The 16373-nt window shown below is 41.4% G+C and overlaps 1 protein-coding gene across 5 annotated transcripts in view; it reads left to right on the forward strand.

Moving 5' to 3' along the window:
• Positions 1-16373, forward strand: part of ZCWPW1 (zinc finger CW-type and PWWP domain containing 1) — a 31625-nt gene that overhangs the window by 8819 nt on the left and 6433 nt on the right. For 3 of the 5 annotated variants that reach the window (XM_030299969.1, XM_030299967.1, XM_032591526.1), the window contains 10 exons: positions 234-321; positions 827-984; positions 1166-1288; positions 8443-8559; positions 9306-9426; positions 10186-10261; positions 10684-10788; positions 12191-12274; positions 13121-13187; positions 13626-13726. In XM_030299969.1, coding sequence (XP_030155829.1) covers positions 234-321; positions 827-984; positions 1166-1288; positions 8443-8559; positions 9306-9426; positions 10186-10261; positions 10684-10788; positions 12191-12274; positions 13121-13187; positions 13626-13726 — 1040 coding nt within the window. The remainder of the gene's footprint in view (positions 1-233; positions 322-826; positions 985-1165; positions 1289-8442; positions 8560-9305; positions 9427-10185; positions 10262-10683; positions 10789-12190; positions 12275-13120; positions 13188-13625; positions 13727-16373) is intronic. The other 2 variants (XM_032591527.1, XM_032591528.1) reach the window with 2 other exon arrangements.

A 16373-nucleotide genomic window follows, 5' to 3' on the forward strand; every position in this document is an offset into this window, starting at 1 on the left:
AAGGCGGATCAATCTGGAAAGACTTGCCAAAAGATACAGATTTGTAGTTTTTCCTGAGAATTTTAAGGCTTAAAGGTCTATTATCAGACAAAACTCCAAAGATGGACTCTTCTAGGCATCATTTTAACGGAAGGTTGCAGTTTGGAAATAATGGAGTCATTATTTTCTTTAATTGCTTCTCTGCTTATAGTATTTTGTTTTGGGAGAGATGGGATCTAGCCTTGATTTTTCAGAGACTTCCTGTGCCCAGCCCATAAGACGTACCCAATTAGACAAGGAACCAGGAATTGCTTCCTCTACTGATAATGATAATGCTGATGGGTAAGTTTATCCCAGTGAGGCAAGTTGATCACAGGGTAGATTTAGCATTGGTAAATGGTTATCTAGTCATTTTCTTTATATTTTATTTTATTTTTGAGAGAGAAAGAGAGAGCGTGAGCAGGGGAGGGGCAGAGGGAGAGGGAGACACAGAATCTGAAGCAGGCTCCAGGCTCTGAACTGTCAGCACAGAGCTGGATGCGGGGCCCAATCCCACAAGCCATGAGATCATGACCTGAGGTGAAGTAAGACACTTAACTGACAGCCACCCAGGTGATCCAAGTCTATCTAGTCATTTTCGTATCTCTATGGATTTCTCTCAGCTCAGGACAGATACCTGTTTGAACTGGGAAGAGTAGGCAAATAGATGGATAAGATGGCCTCTGGAGGCTGTGGAGAGCCTAGGGTTTTTCTATACTCCTGACTTTTATCCTTGGGTTTTTTCAAACAAAGGTATGACAAATGGCTCCTTTTTGCCTTTTCATTAAAAAGAAAATCTTATTTTCAGAGAGAAGGTAATGGTACCTCATATTCTAGAGATTTCAGCCACTAAGGAAGCTGGAGTGACCTCTGTGATAGAGACATCTAAGCCAGGCCAGCCAGATCCTCCACCTTCTGAGAAGAAATTCAATAGATTCTCCTTAAGCAAAGGAAAGAAAGGAGCCCGTAAGTATAGTCAGATATACTTTGACATCTGGCTCAAGTACTTATTCCACAAAATTAAGGAATGGGACAGTGGGCAGGCTGAAAATTTTCAACCCAGGTCTTGAAACTATTAGATTATGATCCTTCTTCCTTATTTCACTGGCCCTCACTATCTATAGAGTGTTTTGTTTTATCTTCCCAGAAGATGAGAAAATGGAGAAAGCCCAAAGTGGACGTGAGCCCAGACAGAAAGCTCAACTGAAAAAAACAGTTCAAAATCATTCTCAGATCAGAAACCAACAAAAAGGAGAAGGCAGTGGTTTTGGTGAGTTCAGCATGATTTGGAAAACCTACCTGGGCTTGAAAATTGGAGATGGAGGACAGAGGCAAGGGTTAGGTTGCTAGAGGAAATTCTGCAAATACAATAATTTATCTCTCACAGCTACTTGTAAGAGATACACTGCTGTGGAAGAGAAGGCTTACATTAATTCAGTTATTTAGTCATATAATCCATAGTTGTTGGATGCCTACTGTGTACCAGGCATTTTAGGATGTGCTGAGTAAATGTAGAATAAATTAATATATGCCTGTTGGAAGGGAAATAGGCTTGTGAGGAAGGCAAAAAATAAAGCTACAAGGTGGGAGTAGACTTGAAAAAGTTTCCAAGAAAAGATACTACTTTTTTCTTTTTTGATTTAACTTTATTTTTTATTTTTTTAAATTTACATCCAAATTAGTTAGTGTATAGTGAAGCAACAAGAAAAGATAGTACTTGAGCCATGTGTTGGAAGTATCATTTAGTAGGGTGAACTGAGGTGGGGATGAAGGTCAGAGTGATATTTATTGGCAAAGTTATGGAGGAGAGCTAATGATTGTAGCTTTTAGGTACCTTGCGGGGGATAGAATGTTGTAGGGGGAGATAAGGTTATAGGCATGCAAGGGCCAGATCATAAAAGGCCTTACATGCCAGGCTAAGGAATTTGAATTTTATTTTAAAGGTAAAGAGGAACCATTGACCTCTTTAGGGGAAAGTTGGTAAGATTTGTATTTTAGAAAGCTCACTGTGCCACTGGCACGGGAGATGGATTAGTGGGAGCATGACTAGACCCACAGAAATAGTGATCTAAACAAGGAAGATAGGCAGTAGCAGTGAAGAGGAAGAGACACATTTGAGATCTTTAGGAGGAAAGATCAGTATGATATGGTTACCAGTGGGATCTGAGGATGATCCTGTTTTCTGACCTAAGTGCTTGAAAGAACCATTATTTGAAATGGAGAATATAGAAGAAAGGGCACATTTTCAGACAGTGAATTAGCTTTGGACAAGTTAGAGGGTCTGTGATGAGCTTTTGCATCTAAGAAAGAGGTCTGGGCTGGAAATACAGGTTTGGGAATCATCTGCATCAGTAAGAATGGATGAAATTTTCTAAGAGGAGGGTGTGGAGTGCAAAGAGAAGAGCAATGAATAGAAAACCCATAATGTTTAGGGGGAACATAATGTTTAGGGTTAAGCAGAGGAAGAGCTGCATAGGAAGAAAACTAAGAACTAAGAGAAAACTCAGAAAGGTAGAATCTAGGAGAGTATGGCATCACAGATGCCAGGGGAGGAGAGAATGTCAAGAAAGAGGGAGTGTTTAGCCTTGTGCTGCTACAGAGACATCAAAGAGGATAAAAATTTGAAAATGCTCAATGATATTACAGGTAGGAAGTCATGAAAAGTCAGAAAGACGGGACACAGAATTTGAAGCAGGCTCCAATCTCTGAAGTGTCAGCACAGAGCCTGATGCAGGGCTTGAACTCACAAACGGCAAGATCGTGACCTGAGCTGAAGTCAGATGCTTAACCAACTGAGCCACCCAGGCGCCCCTAATTTATTTTATATTTTAATGTTTATTTATTTTTGAGAGAGATTGAGTGAGGGAGGGGCAGAGAGAAAGGGGGACAGAGGATCCGAAGCGGGCTCTGTGCTGACAGCAGAGAATCTGATGCGGGGCTCAAAGTCACGAACCGTGAGATCATGGCCTGAGCCAAAGTCAGATGCTTAACCACTTAACCGACTGAGCTACCCAGGTACCCCTTTAAGCTTTCTTTAAAAAAAAAAAAAAAAAAGAGACTTGGCCTGTGTGTCATGAGCATATGAATAAGTTGAGGGAAAATTATTTATAAAGGAGGAGAGAGTAAAGGGAATGAGAAGAGAGCCAGAGGGTTTATTCTTACTCAGAAAGGACACCTTAGCCTTTGACATTGGATGGAGGGCAGATAAACATGGATATAGATTTATTTATTCTTTTAACAATAGTTATTAATGCCTTATGTTCTATTCCAGGCATTGTGCTAGGTACTGGAAATATAGTGGTGAAAAAAAAAGATAATCCTTTCTTTCATAGAATTTACCATTTTAGTGTTTCAGGTGATAAACAAATATAGAAAATAACCATGGTAATATGGGGAAATTTTAAAGTGTTTTTCTTTTAAATTTTATTTATTTTGAGAGAGAGAGGGGGAGAGAGAATCCCAAGCAGAGAATCTCTGTACTACCAGCACAGAGCTCGAACTCACAGTGAGATCATGACCTGAGCCAAAACCAAGAATTGGATGCTTAATTGATTGAGTCACCCAGCTGCCCCAGTATTGGGAAATTTTAAAATGAGAAATAAAATATATTAGACAATATGTTAGTAAGTTTAAAATTTTGAAAATAAATACACTTAACAATCTGGGGGGAAACAGGCTTGCACCAAAAACAGGCTTGTGCATACTTGAAAGAAAACTCTAGGAAGACTATGTAGACATCACACAAGATAGTCCAAGGCAGTAAACTACTTTGTGTGTTATAATAACATGGTAACATAAGGAGCCAGAGATGTACGTCTAATTTGGGAAGTTGGGCGGCCTGGGTGATGCCATTCCATCTCTTGCACCTCTTGGTATGAGGGCAAGGATTGGATTTTTCACTGGGAGATGGAAAGTCCACTCCTTTGGCAGTGCTTGTTGAATCGAATTGTGATTGTCGTGAATGTGTAAGCCTCTTGCTATAAATGAACCACTCTTCCTGTTTCTTACAGTTGTCAGGGAGAGATGAGTCCTCCCACAGTAGGAAATAGAAGGGGCAGTATCTGATAAATACAATCAGTTTGGGTGAAGTGAAGGAAAAGAATGGAATGTCATGGCAGGAAATAACAGAGACCTAATCAAGATTGGGCCAGTCAGGGAACACACTTGTAAGGAAATGACATTTAAGCTGAAATCTGAAGGAGGAGTAGGATGCGGAGAAAGAATTTAGGGAAGGTGCAGTTTGGCATATTCCAGGTTTTGAAAGGAAGCCAGTATGATTGGAGTTCAGAGACCAAGGGGAAGTAAGGCAAGAAAGTGGCTCTGGATTAATGTACAAAGTAAGAATTTTAAGTGCATTGGGAGCCACTGATGAGGTTTTGTTTTTTTTTTTAATGTTTATTCCTTTTTTAGAGAGAGAGAGTGAGTAGGGGAGGGGCAGGGAGAGAGGGGACAGAGGATACAAAGCAGGCACTGTGCTGACAGCAGCAAGCCTGGTGCGGGGGTCAAACTCACAGACCATGACCTGAGCTGAAGCTGGACACTTAACCAACTAAACCACCCAGGTGCTCCGAGTGGGGCCGACATCATCAAATTAATGTTCTAAAAGACTCCCTTTGTGATTAATTGAAAAATGAAGTATGTAGTGACAAGAGTAGACAAGTGAGTCCTAGAATTAGATACTTTGGTGGCTTAGATGAGGATGTTGAAAGTGGAAACAGAAGTGGATGGTTTTAAGATATGTTTTGTATGTAAACTTGTCAGAACTTGGTAATGAATTGGATATGGGGGGAGGTGAGAGAGAGGCAAGAATATGTTAAGATGATCAGTTTCTGGCTTGAGCAGTTACTTGAGAAGGGTGAGGAAAAGTAGAGAAAGAACAAATTTGTGAGGTAAGATCAAGCACTTGGGTTTGGGCCCATTAGGTTTGAGCTCTTTGTGACACATCCAAATGGTGATTTCAAAGAGTAAAGTGGCTGTAGGAATCTGGAACTCAGAACAAAAGCTAGATGTATCATTCATCTGTATGTGGTCAGACATGAAGATGGGTTTCAAACCTATAGGAGTGGGTGAGTTTGCTTCAGGAAAAGTGTAGCATGGGGAACTAAGGCTGTGACTGGGCTTTGGAACCCCAGGGTTTAGAGACGGAGAATGAGGAGGGAGCTGCCAGAAAGATGGGGGGAGCGGGGAAATGAAGAAGGGGGAGATCACAGAACCCAAGGAAACTGGTGTCAACTGAAATACTCGTAGTTTGTCTGTGACATCAGTTTTCATTATCAGAACTGTGTCATGAGCCTCAAGCAGTTTTCTGGAGCACATCATCCTCTCTTCTAAGTTGTTTGAGGGGAAACTTTATTTTATTTATGTTTATTTCTTTATTTATTTTGGGAGAGAGAGAGTGTGTGTACGTGCAGGAGTGTAGAGGAGAGGCAGAGAGAGAGGGAGAGAGAGAATCCCAAGCAGACTCCGATTAGTGCAGAGCAGGAGGTGGGGCTCGATGTCATGAACCATGAGATCATGACCTGAGCAGAAGTCAAGAGTCTGACGCTTAACCGACTGAGCCACCCAGGAGCCCATGAAAGGAAACTTTAAAGAATTGTGTGTTCTTTTATTGGAAATTTTATCTCAAGCCACAAATCCTTAATTCTACATCATTAAGATTCATTTTTCCTATTCATTTTCTCAGGAATATTCATTCTTTTCACAACCAACCATTTATTTTATTGATCTGTGTTTACTTTTATGGTCTCTGGCCCCTTTTCCCACTCTTTTTTTCTAGTCTTGGTAGATCACCTCTATAAACATCAAAAACAGTTACTGGGAGCTGTTTTTTGTTTTGTTTTGTTTTGGACAGTGTTGTTTTGCTTTTAAGTATACAAAGTTTCCAGACTTATATTTATCATATCAAAGATACAAGATGCCAGCATGTAGTGACCAGAAGAAAACCAGGTAGGAAGACAGTACAGAAGCTTCCAGTGGACCTGGGCCAGTTTGGCCAGTGAGAGTCCTGCTGCCACTTGTCTGTCCATTGGTCCAGAGGCAGGGCTGGTGGGTGGCTTGGTGGCCGCCCTCACAGGAGGCCTGTGCATGAGTCAGGTCCGTGGGGGCTCTCTTGGGTAGCCCAGTGCATTAGCTTCCAACTCTGAATCATAGTATTTCTGTCTTGGTCCTTGATCAACTTTCTCTGGTTGCTGAGGCAGAAGGTACAGATTTGTTTGGGTTGGATGTTCTTGCCATCTCGGGTTGGGGCAGCAGCGTGGAAGAAGGCAGGCCTGGAGTGACACAGTTGGCTGCCGGTTGCTGCAGGCCTTGCCTATGAGCAGCCTGGGAGGTGCGGGTCTCCGTGGCCCCCAGTGGCAGCTGTGGTGCTGCACGCATGTATGCATCCCAGGCTGGGCAGCTGTCTTTTCAGACTAATGTATCACTCTCAACCGGTACTTTTTTCTTCAAAATAAAGTAATTCAAAACCTTAAATATGAGATACTTTGAAAGGACCCAAATGTAAGTCAGCTGCTTCTCTGAAGGATGATTTCAGTGGAATGGAGGGCATCCCTTATGTTCAGGCATTTAAGGTAAAACTTGACAGCGGGAGAGTGAACTTACGTGGAGAAACATGTTGGTTGGTGTTGTTAATTATGATCCTAGGGTGTATACCTATGTGCATGGTTATGCTCTGCTTCTTTAGCAATGCTCAGTTTCTATGAATGTAGGCACAGAAAAGGTAGCATGTGTTCATTCTGGGTTGTGTTTGCCCAGCTGAGTGAGAGGAAAAGTGGAGGGCAAGAGAGTTGAAGATGTCTGCACTAGAATCTAAGGAGTCAAACCTGAGTAAGAACAGAGTGAAGAAAGGAGGTTGCCACTAGATTGGCAGGAAGTTAGAGGCCAGTAGATTGGTGACCTGGGTAAAGTGAAAGTTGCTATAAGGGTCTTTGAGCAAGTGAGATGGGAGACCATGCGTTTTCATCAGAGAGGAATGTTTGGATCAGTGCTTCAGGGGAGTGTATGGTTCCTAAGGATGAGTGGATGGGGCATGCAGGAGGGGGAGTGCACCACTGAAGTGGAGTGCGTTACTGAGGTGGCATAGAGGAAAAGGTCAAGGAACTCAGAGAATGGGGTGCTTTTTGAGTTACTCCTATGAAAACAGTGGCTGTCTGGAATGAGGGCAGGAGGTGGAAGGAGGAGGAGAAGGCTGAACCAGTTGCCAGCATCTTTCCAAGGGAGATGAGAGGGTGGCATAGTCCCATGGCATAGATCTCAAGTGAGGGAGGGTTTTTATGGGAAGGATAGTAAAGGTCTGGAAGTGGTGATGAGGAGTAAGGATGATGTTGACTCCACTCTCTGGCCTGGGGTGTGTGAGAGGGAACAGACTCCACTTAGAGAGCTGTGGGTGGGGTGGAGTTGGGCAGGGGCAGTGTCATTGGTGCATCACCAGGTTTCAAAAAGGAGGTGGATGTTCAGGAAAGTTGAAGATATGTGGACTTTTTGTTGCTCTTGTCTAGAATTCCAAAGAACATAGTGGAAAGGTTTGGGATGGAGAGAGGGGAGGCTGTGAGGAAAATTGGGTCAACTTAGAAGATGTTGGTGGGGATAATGGTTTGGAAGGTAATAGATAAAAGGAATGCTTGGCCTTTGATCAAGGCCTGAAGTAAATAGTTGATTGAGTTGATAGACTTATCTCTGTCTTTTGGAGGAGGGTAATCTCAGGACTGTTGGTTCCAAAGACTGCTGCCAATCACTGCAGTGATTTGGTGACAGGTAAATCAGTTGAGATTCAGATAGTAACTCTGGATGTTGTACACGAAAGATGCTGGTTAGCCCTTCAAAAGAACTTTCCAGTAGTGACAGGCCAGTGGAGAACGAGGCACGAGCCAGAAAGATGCCAGCCAATCTTTTCAAGAACTGTTAATACATTGGGGTGCCAGGGTGGCGCAGTCAGTTAAGTATCCAATTCTTGGTTTCGGCTCAGGTCATGATCTCATGGTTTGTGGCTTTGAGCCTTGCATCGGACTCTATGCTGGCAGCACAGAGTCTGCTTAGAATTCTCTGTCTCCCTCTCTCTCTGCCCCTCCCCTGCTCACTCTCTCTCAATAAAAAAAAAAAAAACAAGCAAACAAACAAACATTAAAAAAAAGAACTGTCAATATGGGAAACACTTGCTTCTTCTCCTGGGGGGAAGGAGAGATGATAGTATGGTATAGGAGAAAGATTGAGATGTGAGACCTGGGATCCAAGTTCAGCTCTGCCACTGAGTTAGATTGATCTTCAGCAAGTCAATTATCTTCTCTGAGTTTAGTTTTCCCACTTATAAATCTAGGATTAGACTATTTGACCCCTAAAGCTCTATGATTTTAGTGAAGGTATATTGATTTTAGTTGGACTGAAGAAGGAAGAGCATATTTTTGTCTCACTTTTTTTTTTCTGTTGCAGGTCAGTGTCTCGTCTGGGTCCAGTGTTCCTCCCCAAACTGTGAGAAGTGGAGGCGGCTTTGTGGGAACATTGACCCCTCAGTGCTTCCAGATAATTGGTCCTGTGATCAGAATACAGGTAGAATGGACTGGAGAGTTTTTTGTTTGTTTGTTTGTTTTTATTGTTCTTTCCTTTCTTTCTCTGTATGTATCCCTTAGATTAAATATGTCATAGATGTAGTTATAATCCCAGGGGTCCTTGTAGTGTTTGGGAGAGAGGAAGGGATCTTCCTTGTCATATCAAGATGAATCTGGCATAATGGGCTAGAAGAAGACACCCTGAAGAGTTATATTGTGGGAAGGGCCTGGAATCTAAATGTACATTCTAAGTGGATTCCATCTTCTTCAGCATTAGTCTGACCCTGCTGGTCCTGATTAGGTTATTGGTGTTGGGTTGGTGGATAAGAAGGGATATGGGATCCATGGGGAAAAGTGGGTGAGAGAGACAGCCAGTGGTTTAGAATTCTAAAATGTTTGAAACCACTTGGAAGAGTATGATGATCTAACCCAGCCCAGTTATTTTAAGGATGAGGTAACAGAGTCTCAGAGAAATTGCTGTCATGATGTTATGTAGATGGAAGCAGGGTCAAATAATGTGGGTCAGGCAGAAGTTTGGAATCTCTTTCTGTAACGTACATGGAGGCAGCACTCTTATTCTAGCTGTAGCTGCATTTCCTCCATGGGTCTTTGTTCTTTGTCCATACCTGTCTCCCAGTGCCCTTTTGGTCCCACCTGGTGCATACTCTTGTCCTCTCTCCTGCCCTCGTCTAGATTTTTACCTGATGAGGTTCTTTCCTTCCCTTCCTTCCTTCTCTTTTTTGGCAGACTTGAAGTATAATCGCTGTGACATCCCTGAGGAGTCCTGGATAGGGCATGAGAGTGATGTGGCCTATGCCTCCTACATTCCAGGATCTATCATCTGGGCCAAGCAATATGGTTATCCTTGGTAGGGCACCATGGCATAGAACATCCTTCATGAGCTTGGGAGTGGTAGATTCAAGCAAAGAGGGAAAGAAATAGAAAGCATTTATAATGGAAATGGTACCTGCCTTAGAAAGAACATGGGATGAGGGAAAAGATAAAGTACCAAGCTGGGAGGCTTTGAAAGAACGTGTTTTCTAAAGGTTTCACAGTGGAGGTGGTATCTCCCTGGAAAAAAGCATCTGACAATTCTACTCTGGGTGGGCAAGAAAAAGGAAGGTGGCTTTATGGCATTTTTAAAACATTGAGATATGAGAGATATATAAAGTAGAGAGGACAAAGAAGGGTGGGATAGTTTCTTCTTTGGAGATGTCCTAGTCAGAAGATTTTTTCTCAGGGTTGATGGAAAGCCTAGGTTAAGATACTCTTACTAGAGGGCGCCTGGGTGGCTCAGTTGGTCAAGCATTTGACTCTTGATCTCAGGGTCTTGAGTTCATACCCCACATTGGGGTCCATGCTAAGCATGGAGCCTACTGGAAAAAAAATATATATACTCTTACTTGGAAGATTCTGAGCTTCTTTGTATACTGATAGAAGTCACTTTAGTCATTTGGTAGTGACTACTGGGGGAGATCACCAAGGGTGGAGGTCTATTTTTAAGATCCTTTGTTTGCAAAACATATTGCTCTTTTATGTACATGTGTATTGGTGAATTTGTGTTCTGTTCCTCTAAACCATGTAAACCCTTCCTGTTCTGTTCCCTATACCCATCTGTCTTCTCTAGGTGGCCAGGCATGGTAGAATCTGATCCTGACCTGGGGGAATATTTTCTTTTTGCTTCTCATCTTGATTCCCTGCCGGTGAGTTTTCCTGGCTTAGGGTATGTAGGTGCTCGGGCCAAAATAATGAACAAATCCATCCTAATAGATGTGCAGAGTTAGAAACATAGACATAGCCAGAAGACATGAGTAGAAACCGACACTTAGCTAGAGTGACAAACACAGAAACAAGTACCCACATATAGAATACAAACTTGTATCTAATTAAATATTTAGTCATTACCAGGACATTTATGATTGTGATAAATATGCTTTGGTTGGGATTCTTGATGTCAGGATGGAAGAACAGCAGTCTGAGGTGGGTGGGTCAGGTTTATGGCATCAGATGAAGCCCATCACCTCTTTCCTTGTGAATCCTCAGTTCTTCCTCCACCTTTTCGGGTTGGAGGGCCAAAGCAAAGAGAAGGACTAGGGGCCATATGAGAACCATTTTTCTATTTCAGTCTAAGTACCATGTGACATTTTTTGGAGAGACAGTTTCTCGTGCTTGGATCCCAGTTAACATGCTGAAGAACTTCCAGGAGCTGTCCCTGGAGCTAGCTGGAGTGGTAAGCAACCCTTGGGGGTCAGTTGTGATACAGGTAACTTGAAAACTAAATCTGCCCTTTATTAAACCTGATTTTGTTCCAGGAGAAGCTGTGTTGGGAGAAAGTCCCATATCTGACCAAGTGTGCAAGGGTGAGGTTATTCATGAGGGACTCTTCTTTCTATCAGGTTTGCAGCAGGATAATGATTTTTCATAGTCTCCTTCCTTGCCTGCAGGCGGGGGGCCTTCCTGAAGACTGTGGTTTTCTACAGTTTAGCCAAGGCAGGTGTGGCAGAAATGAGGACAGGTTAACTCAGATTTCTCAGTCTTGGTACTATTGACATTTTGGGACAGATAATTCTTTGTTGTGGAAGTCTGTCCTATGTATTTTAGGATGTTTAACAGAATCTCTGGTCTTTACTGGTGTCTAGCCAAGGGGTGCTACTGCCCTTGGACTCAGTCGTGACAACCAAAAACATTGTCTCTAGACATTGCTAAGTATCTTCTGGGAGGCAAACCTCTCCTGGTTGAGAAACTAAAAATATTAACTAAAAATATTTCTTCCCTGTAATCACTTTGGATTCAGTCAGCCTTAAAAATGAGCAGAGGGTAGGGGCGCCTGGGTGGCGCAGTTGGTTAAGCGTCCGACTTCAGCCAGGTCACGATCTCGTGGTCTGGGAGTTCGAGCCCCGCGTCAGGCTCTGGGCTGATGGCTCAGAGCCTGGAGCCTGTTTCCGATTCTGTGTCTCCCTCTCTCTCTGCTCCTCCCCCATTCATGCTCTGTCTCTCTCTGTCCCAAAAATAAATAAACGTTGAAAAAAAAATTAAAAAAAAAATGAGCAGAGGGTTGCCTGGGTGTCTCAGTCAGTTGAGCATCTGACTCTTGATTTTGGCTCAGGTCATGATCTCATGGTTCATGGGTTTGAGCCCCCACTTGGGCTCTGTGCTGTGAGCATGGAGCCTGTTTGGGATTTTCTCTCTCCCTCTCTTTCTGCCCCTCCTCTGTGCTCTCTCTCTCTCAATAAATAAACTTAAAAAAAAAAAAAAAAAGAAATGAGAAGAGGCCTAACAGCTCTGGGGGTTTTGAAAATCAGGCAGTGAGTATTAAATCAAGCAGCTGGATCTGAAGAAACATGTGAGAAGCTCAAAAGTGGAATTACCTGAGTTCCTTTAATCTTGCCTTTTCACATTTCCATGAGATTTACTTTGGAGAGGCCACCAAAATGTTGGTTGACAATATTGCTAGGAATTGGTGAAAAGTGTGTTGGGTGATAAAGGGAGATTATGTCTCTAAGCTCAAAAGATTAAGAATAGGAGTATCATGTCAATATCAGGAGCCAGAAAAGATCATGTCTGGTGAGTAGCAGTCTGTTGGAATTATTTCTCTACTATTTATCATTGACTCTAATCTTCTTCTATTTCAGAAAAGGTGCAGGAACAAGGATTGCAGTCAGAAACTGGGAGTGGCCCTGACGATGGCTCAGGAGGCAGAACAGATCAGTATTCAGGTGGGAGAGTGTTCAGACTACATACCTGCTCCTCTTTGGGACCTGGGACACAAAGCAAACCATATACTGTCTACTAAAGAAAAGTGGCTTGTCCTTCCCCATCATCCAGTCTTAGTCTTAGAACTAGTCTTTTCTTTCCAGGACAGATTACTTTAGCTCCTTAAATCATTTATTCTTTTTCCTACCCTTGGGCAAATGGGATCTTCTCTCATCCTACATAGAGACAGTTTGTAGTAGGGGGCATCCTACCTCCGTATTTAACTTTAGATCTCAGATGTATGAGTCTTAACCTCTCTTTTATGCAGTGTTTACCCTCAAATTCTGCCTTTGGGTGTGCAGTGGAGAATGACAATTATAAGTAAACTGGAAAAAGAGATTATTATAAGAATATATTGCAGCATATAATTATATAACATAATGTAAATATATAATATAAAAATAATGTTATAATGTATTATAGTTAATCTTCGTAAAAATTTAGATAAACAGAATATGAAATTTTAAGTGAAAATGGTATGGAATATGAATATAAAGTATGTAACTAAAGTCTTTTTTTTTTTTAGCGTTTATTTATTTATTTTGAGAGAGAGAGAGCTCAAGCAGGAGAGGGGCAGAGATAGAGGAAAAGAGAAAGAATTCTAAGCAGGCTCCGTGCTGTGTGCTGTCAGCACGGAGCCGGACATGGGGCTCAAGCCCACAAACTGTGAGATCTTGCCAAAGTCAAGAGTCAGATGCTTAACCAACTGAGTCACCCAGGCACCCCCATAACTAAAGTCTTGAAGACAGAGGGGAAAAGTCATCCTTGGGAGAATAGTGGATGATGCTTTTGTTTCTTGGTTCCCTCAGGAACGGGTTAACTTATTTGGTTTCCGGAGCCGATACAATGGATCTGACAATAGTCGGGAAGGAAAAGGTAGGATCAGTAAGAGGATAAGGATTAGTGAGGGAGGTGGGGAGAGGATGTAGAGAGGGAGATGGTCCTTCATGAGGGCAGAACTGAAACTTCATTTTATATCCGATATCATCCATCTAGTTCTGGATTCTAATAGGAGGCTCTCCGTGAATGCCATTGACCCAAGTATCTGGGAGGGAGGGATGGATGGATAAATGGATGGGTGAAGAGAAGAATGGAGAGAAAAAGAGGATGGGGAGGGAGGGCACATGTTAAAGAGTGGTGGGTGTTTGGAAAAGGTGGGAACCATGATAACCTAGGGCCGTGTTTTGTGGAAGAAATGCCACTGGGACATGAGAGGCAGAGTTAGAAGACTGCTTCTCTGGGATCAGCTCAATTAACTCATCATCTAATTTATTGGATAAATTCTTTAGCCTTTCTTTCCTATTCCTGTTCTAGACATAACGGTTACTGGGGCTAACAGCCCAGATTCCCGCTTGGAGAAAGAAGGGGAAGAGGCCGTGTTGGAGGAGGTGGAGGAGGAGGAAGAAGAGGAAAAAGTAAGAGTGATCTTGGGGATTCCTTTTAGGAGATTCCTGTAGGACGTCTGGTTAGCATGGATTTATATTTACTATGGAACCATCCTATTCCTGCCTCAGGGTGGACCTGACTAGCTGGTCTTATCTTCTAGGGGTCTTCAGGGAAGGAGACCCTCTTTTTTCCTCAGTTATTCTCTAATGTCTCACATTTCTAGGAATTTATTTCTAGTTTTATCTAGATTTATCATCCCAGTTCCTAATGTAGTTTTTGGTTCTTATTAGAGCAATTTCAGAGAATAGCAGAGTGCCTCTGTTTACACTCTCTTCTTCCCTGTGTACACACTTAAGATATTCATTCACTTGTTTCCTTTGGGTATTTTCAAGCATATGAAATATAGATTTTTAAAAAATATTTAAAGACTTTTTAAAGAGTGGTTTTAGGTTCACAGTAAAATTGAGAGAAGAGTACAGAGTTTCCATACTCTGTCTCCATACATGCATAGCCTTTCCCATTATCAACACCCACCAGAGTCATGCATTTGTTTCCAATTGATGAACTGACATTGGCACATTGTAATCAACCAAAGTCCATAGTTTACATTAGGGTTTACTCTGGTGTTGTTATAGTCTGAGTTTGGACAAATATATAATGATACATATACATCATTATAGTATCATACAGAGTATTTTCACTGCTCTAAAAATCCTGTGTGCTCTACTTATTCATCCCTCACCCCGCAACCCCTGACAACCACTGGTCTTTTTATTGTCTCCATAGTTTTGCCCACTCCAGAACATCATATAGTTGGAATTATGTAGTATGTACCCTTTTCAGACTGGCTTCTGAGAAATATGCATTTAAGTTTCCTTCATGTATTTCATGGCTTGATAGCTAGTTGTGTGTGTATATATACATAATATATATACCTATTTACATATACATATTATATGTATATATATATATATATATATTTTTTTTTTTTTTTTTTTTGCTGAATTTTTCCATTTTCTGAATGTATCACATTTATTTATCCATTCACTTACTGAAGGATATCTTGGTTGCTTCCAAATTTGGACAATTATGAATAAAGCTGCTATGAACAGCTGCTTACAGGTTTTTGTGAGAACAAGTTTTCGACTCCTTTGAGTAAATAGCAAGGAGCTTGATTACTGGATTGTATGGTAAGAATATGTTTACTTTTGTAAGAAAACACCAAACTGTCTTCCAAAGTGGCTATACCATTTTGCATTCCCACCAGCATTGAATGAGATTTCCTGTTGTTCCACATCCTTGCTAGTATTTGGTATTGTCAGTGTTCCAGATTTTAGCCATTCTAATAGGTGTGTGCTGGTATTCATTGATGTTTTAATTTACGTTTCCCTGATGACATATGATCTGGAGCATCTTTTCATATTCTTACTAGCCATCTGTATATTTTTTTTGGTGAGTTGTCCATTAAAGTGTTTGGTCCATTTTTTAAATTGGGTTGTTTATTTATTTATTTTTTTTAGTTTTAGGAGTTCTTTGTATATTTTAGATAACAGTCCTTTATCAGGTGTATCTTCTACCAACCAGCCGATTAATTATTTATTTCATGGATCATGCCTTTAGTGTTATATATAAAAAGTCATTGTCAGGGTGCCTGGGTGGCTTGGTCGATTGAGCGTCTGACTTTGGCTCAGGTCATAATCTCACGGTTTGTGGGTTTGAGCCCATGTTGAGCTTTGTGCTGATAGCACGGAGCCTGCTTCAGATTCTCTGTCTCCCTCTTTTTCTGCCCCTTGCATGTTGTCTCTCTTAAAAATGAATAAACGTTAAAAAAAAAAGTCATTGTCATACCCAAGGTCATCTAGATTTTCTATGTTATCTTCTAGGCGTTTTATAGTTTTACACTTTACACTTAGATCTATACTACATTTTGAGTTAATTTTTGTGAAAGGTATAAGGTTTATATCTAGATTCACTTTTTTGTGTGTGGATGTCTAGTTGTTCCACCATATTTGTTGAAAAGACTCATTGCCTTTGCTCTTTTGTCAAAGATCAGCTGACTGTTTTTTTAATTTATTTTTATTTTTTTATTTTTTAATATTTATTTATTCTTTGAGAGAGAGAGAGAGAGAGAGACAGAGCGAGCAGCGGAGGGGCGGAGAGAGAGGGAGACACAGAATCTGAAGCAGGCTCCAGGCTCTGAGCTGTCAGCACAGAGCCTGACACGGGACTCAAACTTACAGACCATGAGATCATGACCTGAGCCGAAGTCGGTCACTCAACCAACTGAGCCACCCAGGTGCCCAATAAATACCTAATAAAAATGGTATTGTGTTTTTAAATATCAAATTCCACGTGTCCATTGTTGGTATATAAGAAAGTGATTAACTTTTGTATATTAACCTGTATCCTGCAACCTTGCTATAAACACTTAATAGCTGTGGAGTTTCTGTCAATTCTCTTGGATTTTCTGTATTGGCAATTATGTTATCGGCAAACAAAGACAGTTTTACAGTTGACCCTTGAATAGCACAGGTTTGAACTATGGAGGTCCACTTATGTGTGGATTTTTTTCAGTAAATACACTGGAGTACTGTAAATGTATTTTCTCTTCCTTATGGTTTTAATATTTTCTTTTTTTTACCTTTACTCTAAGAATACAGTATATAATATATATAA

The sequence above is a fragment of the Lynx canadensis genome, chromosome E3, assembly GCF_007474595.2.
Source record: "Lynx canadensis isolate LIC74 chromosome E3, mLynCan4.pri.v2, whole genome shotgun sequence".
NCBI classification, from domain to species: Eukaryota; Metazoa; Chordata; class Mammalia; order Carnivora; family Felidae; genus Lynx; species Lynx canadensis.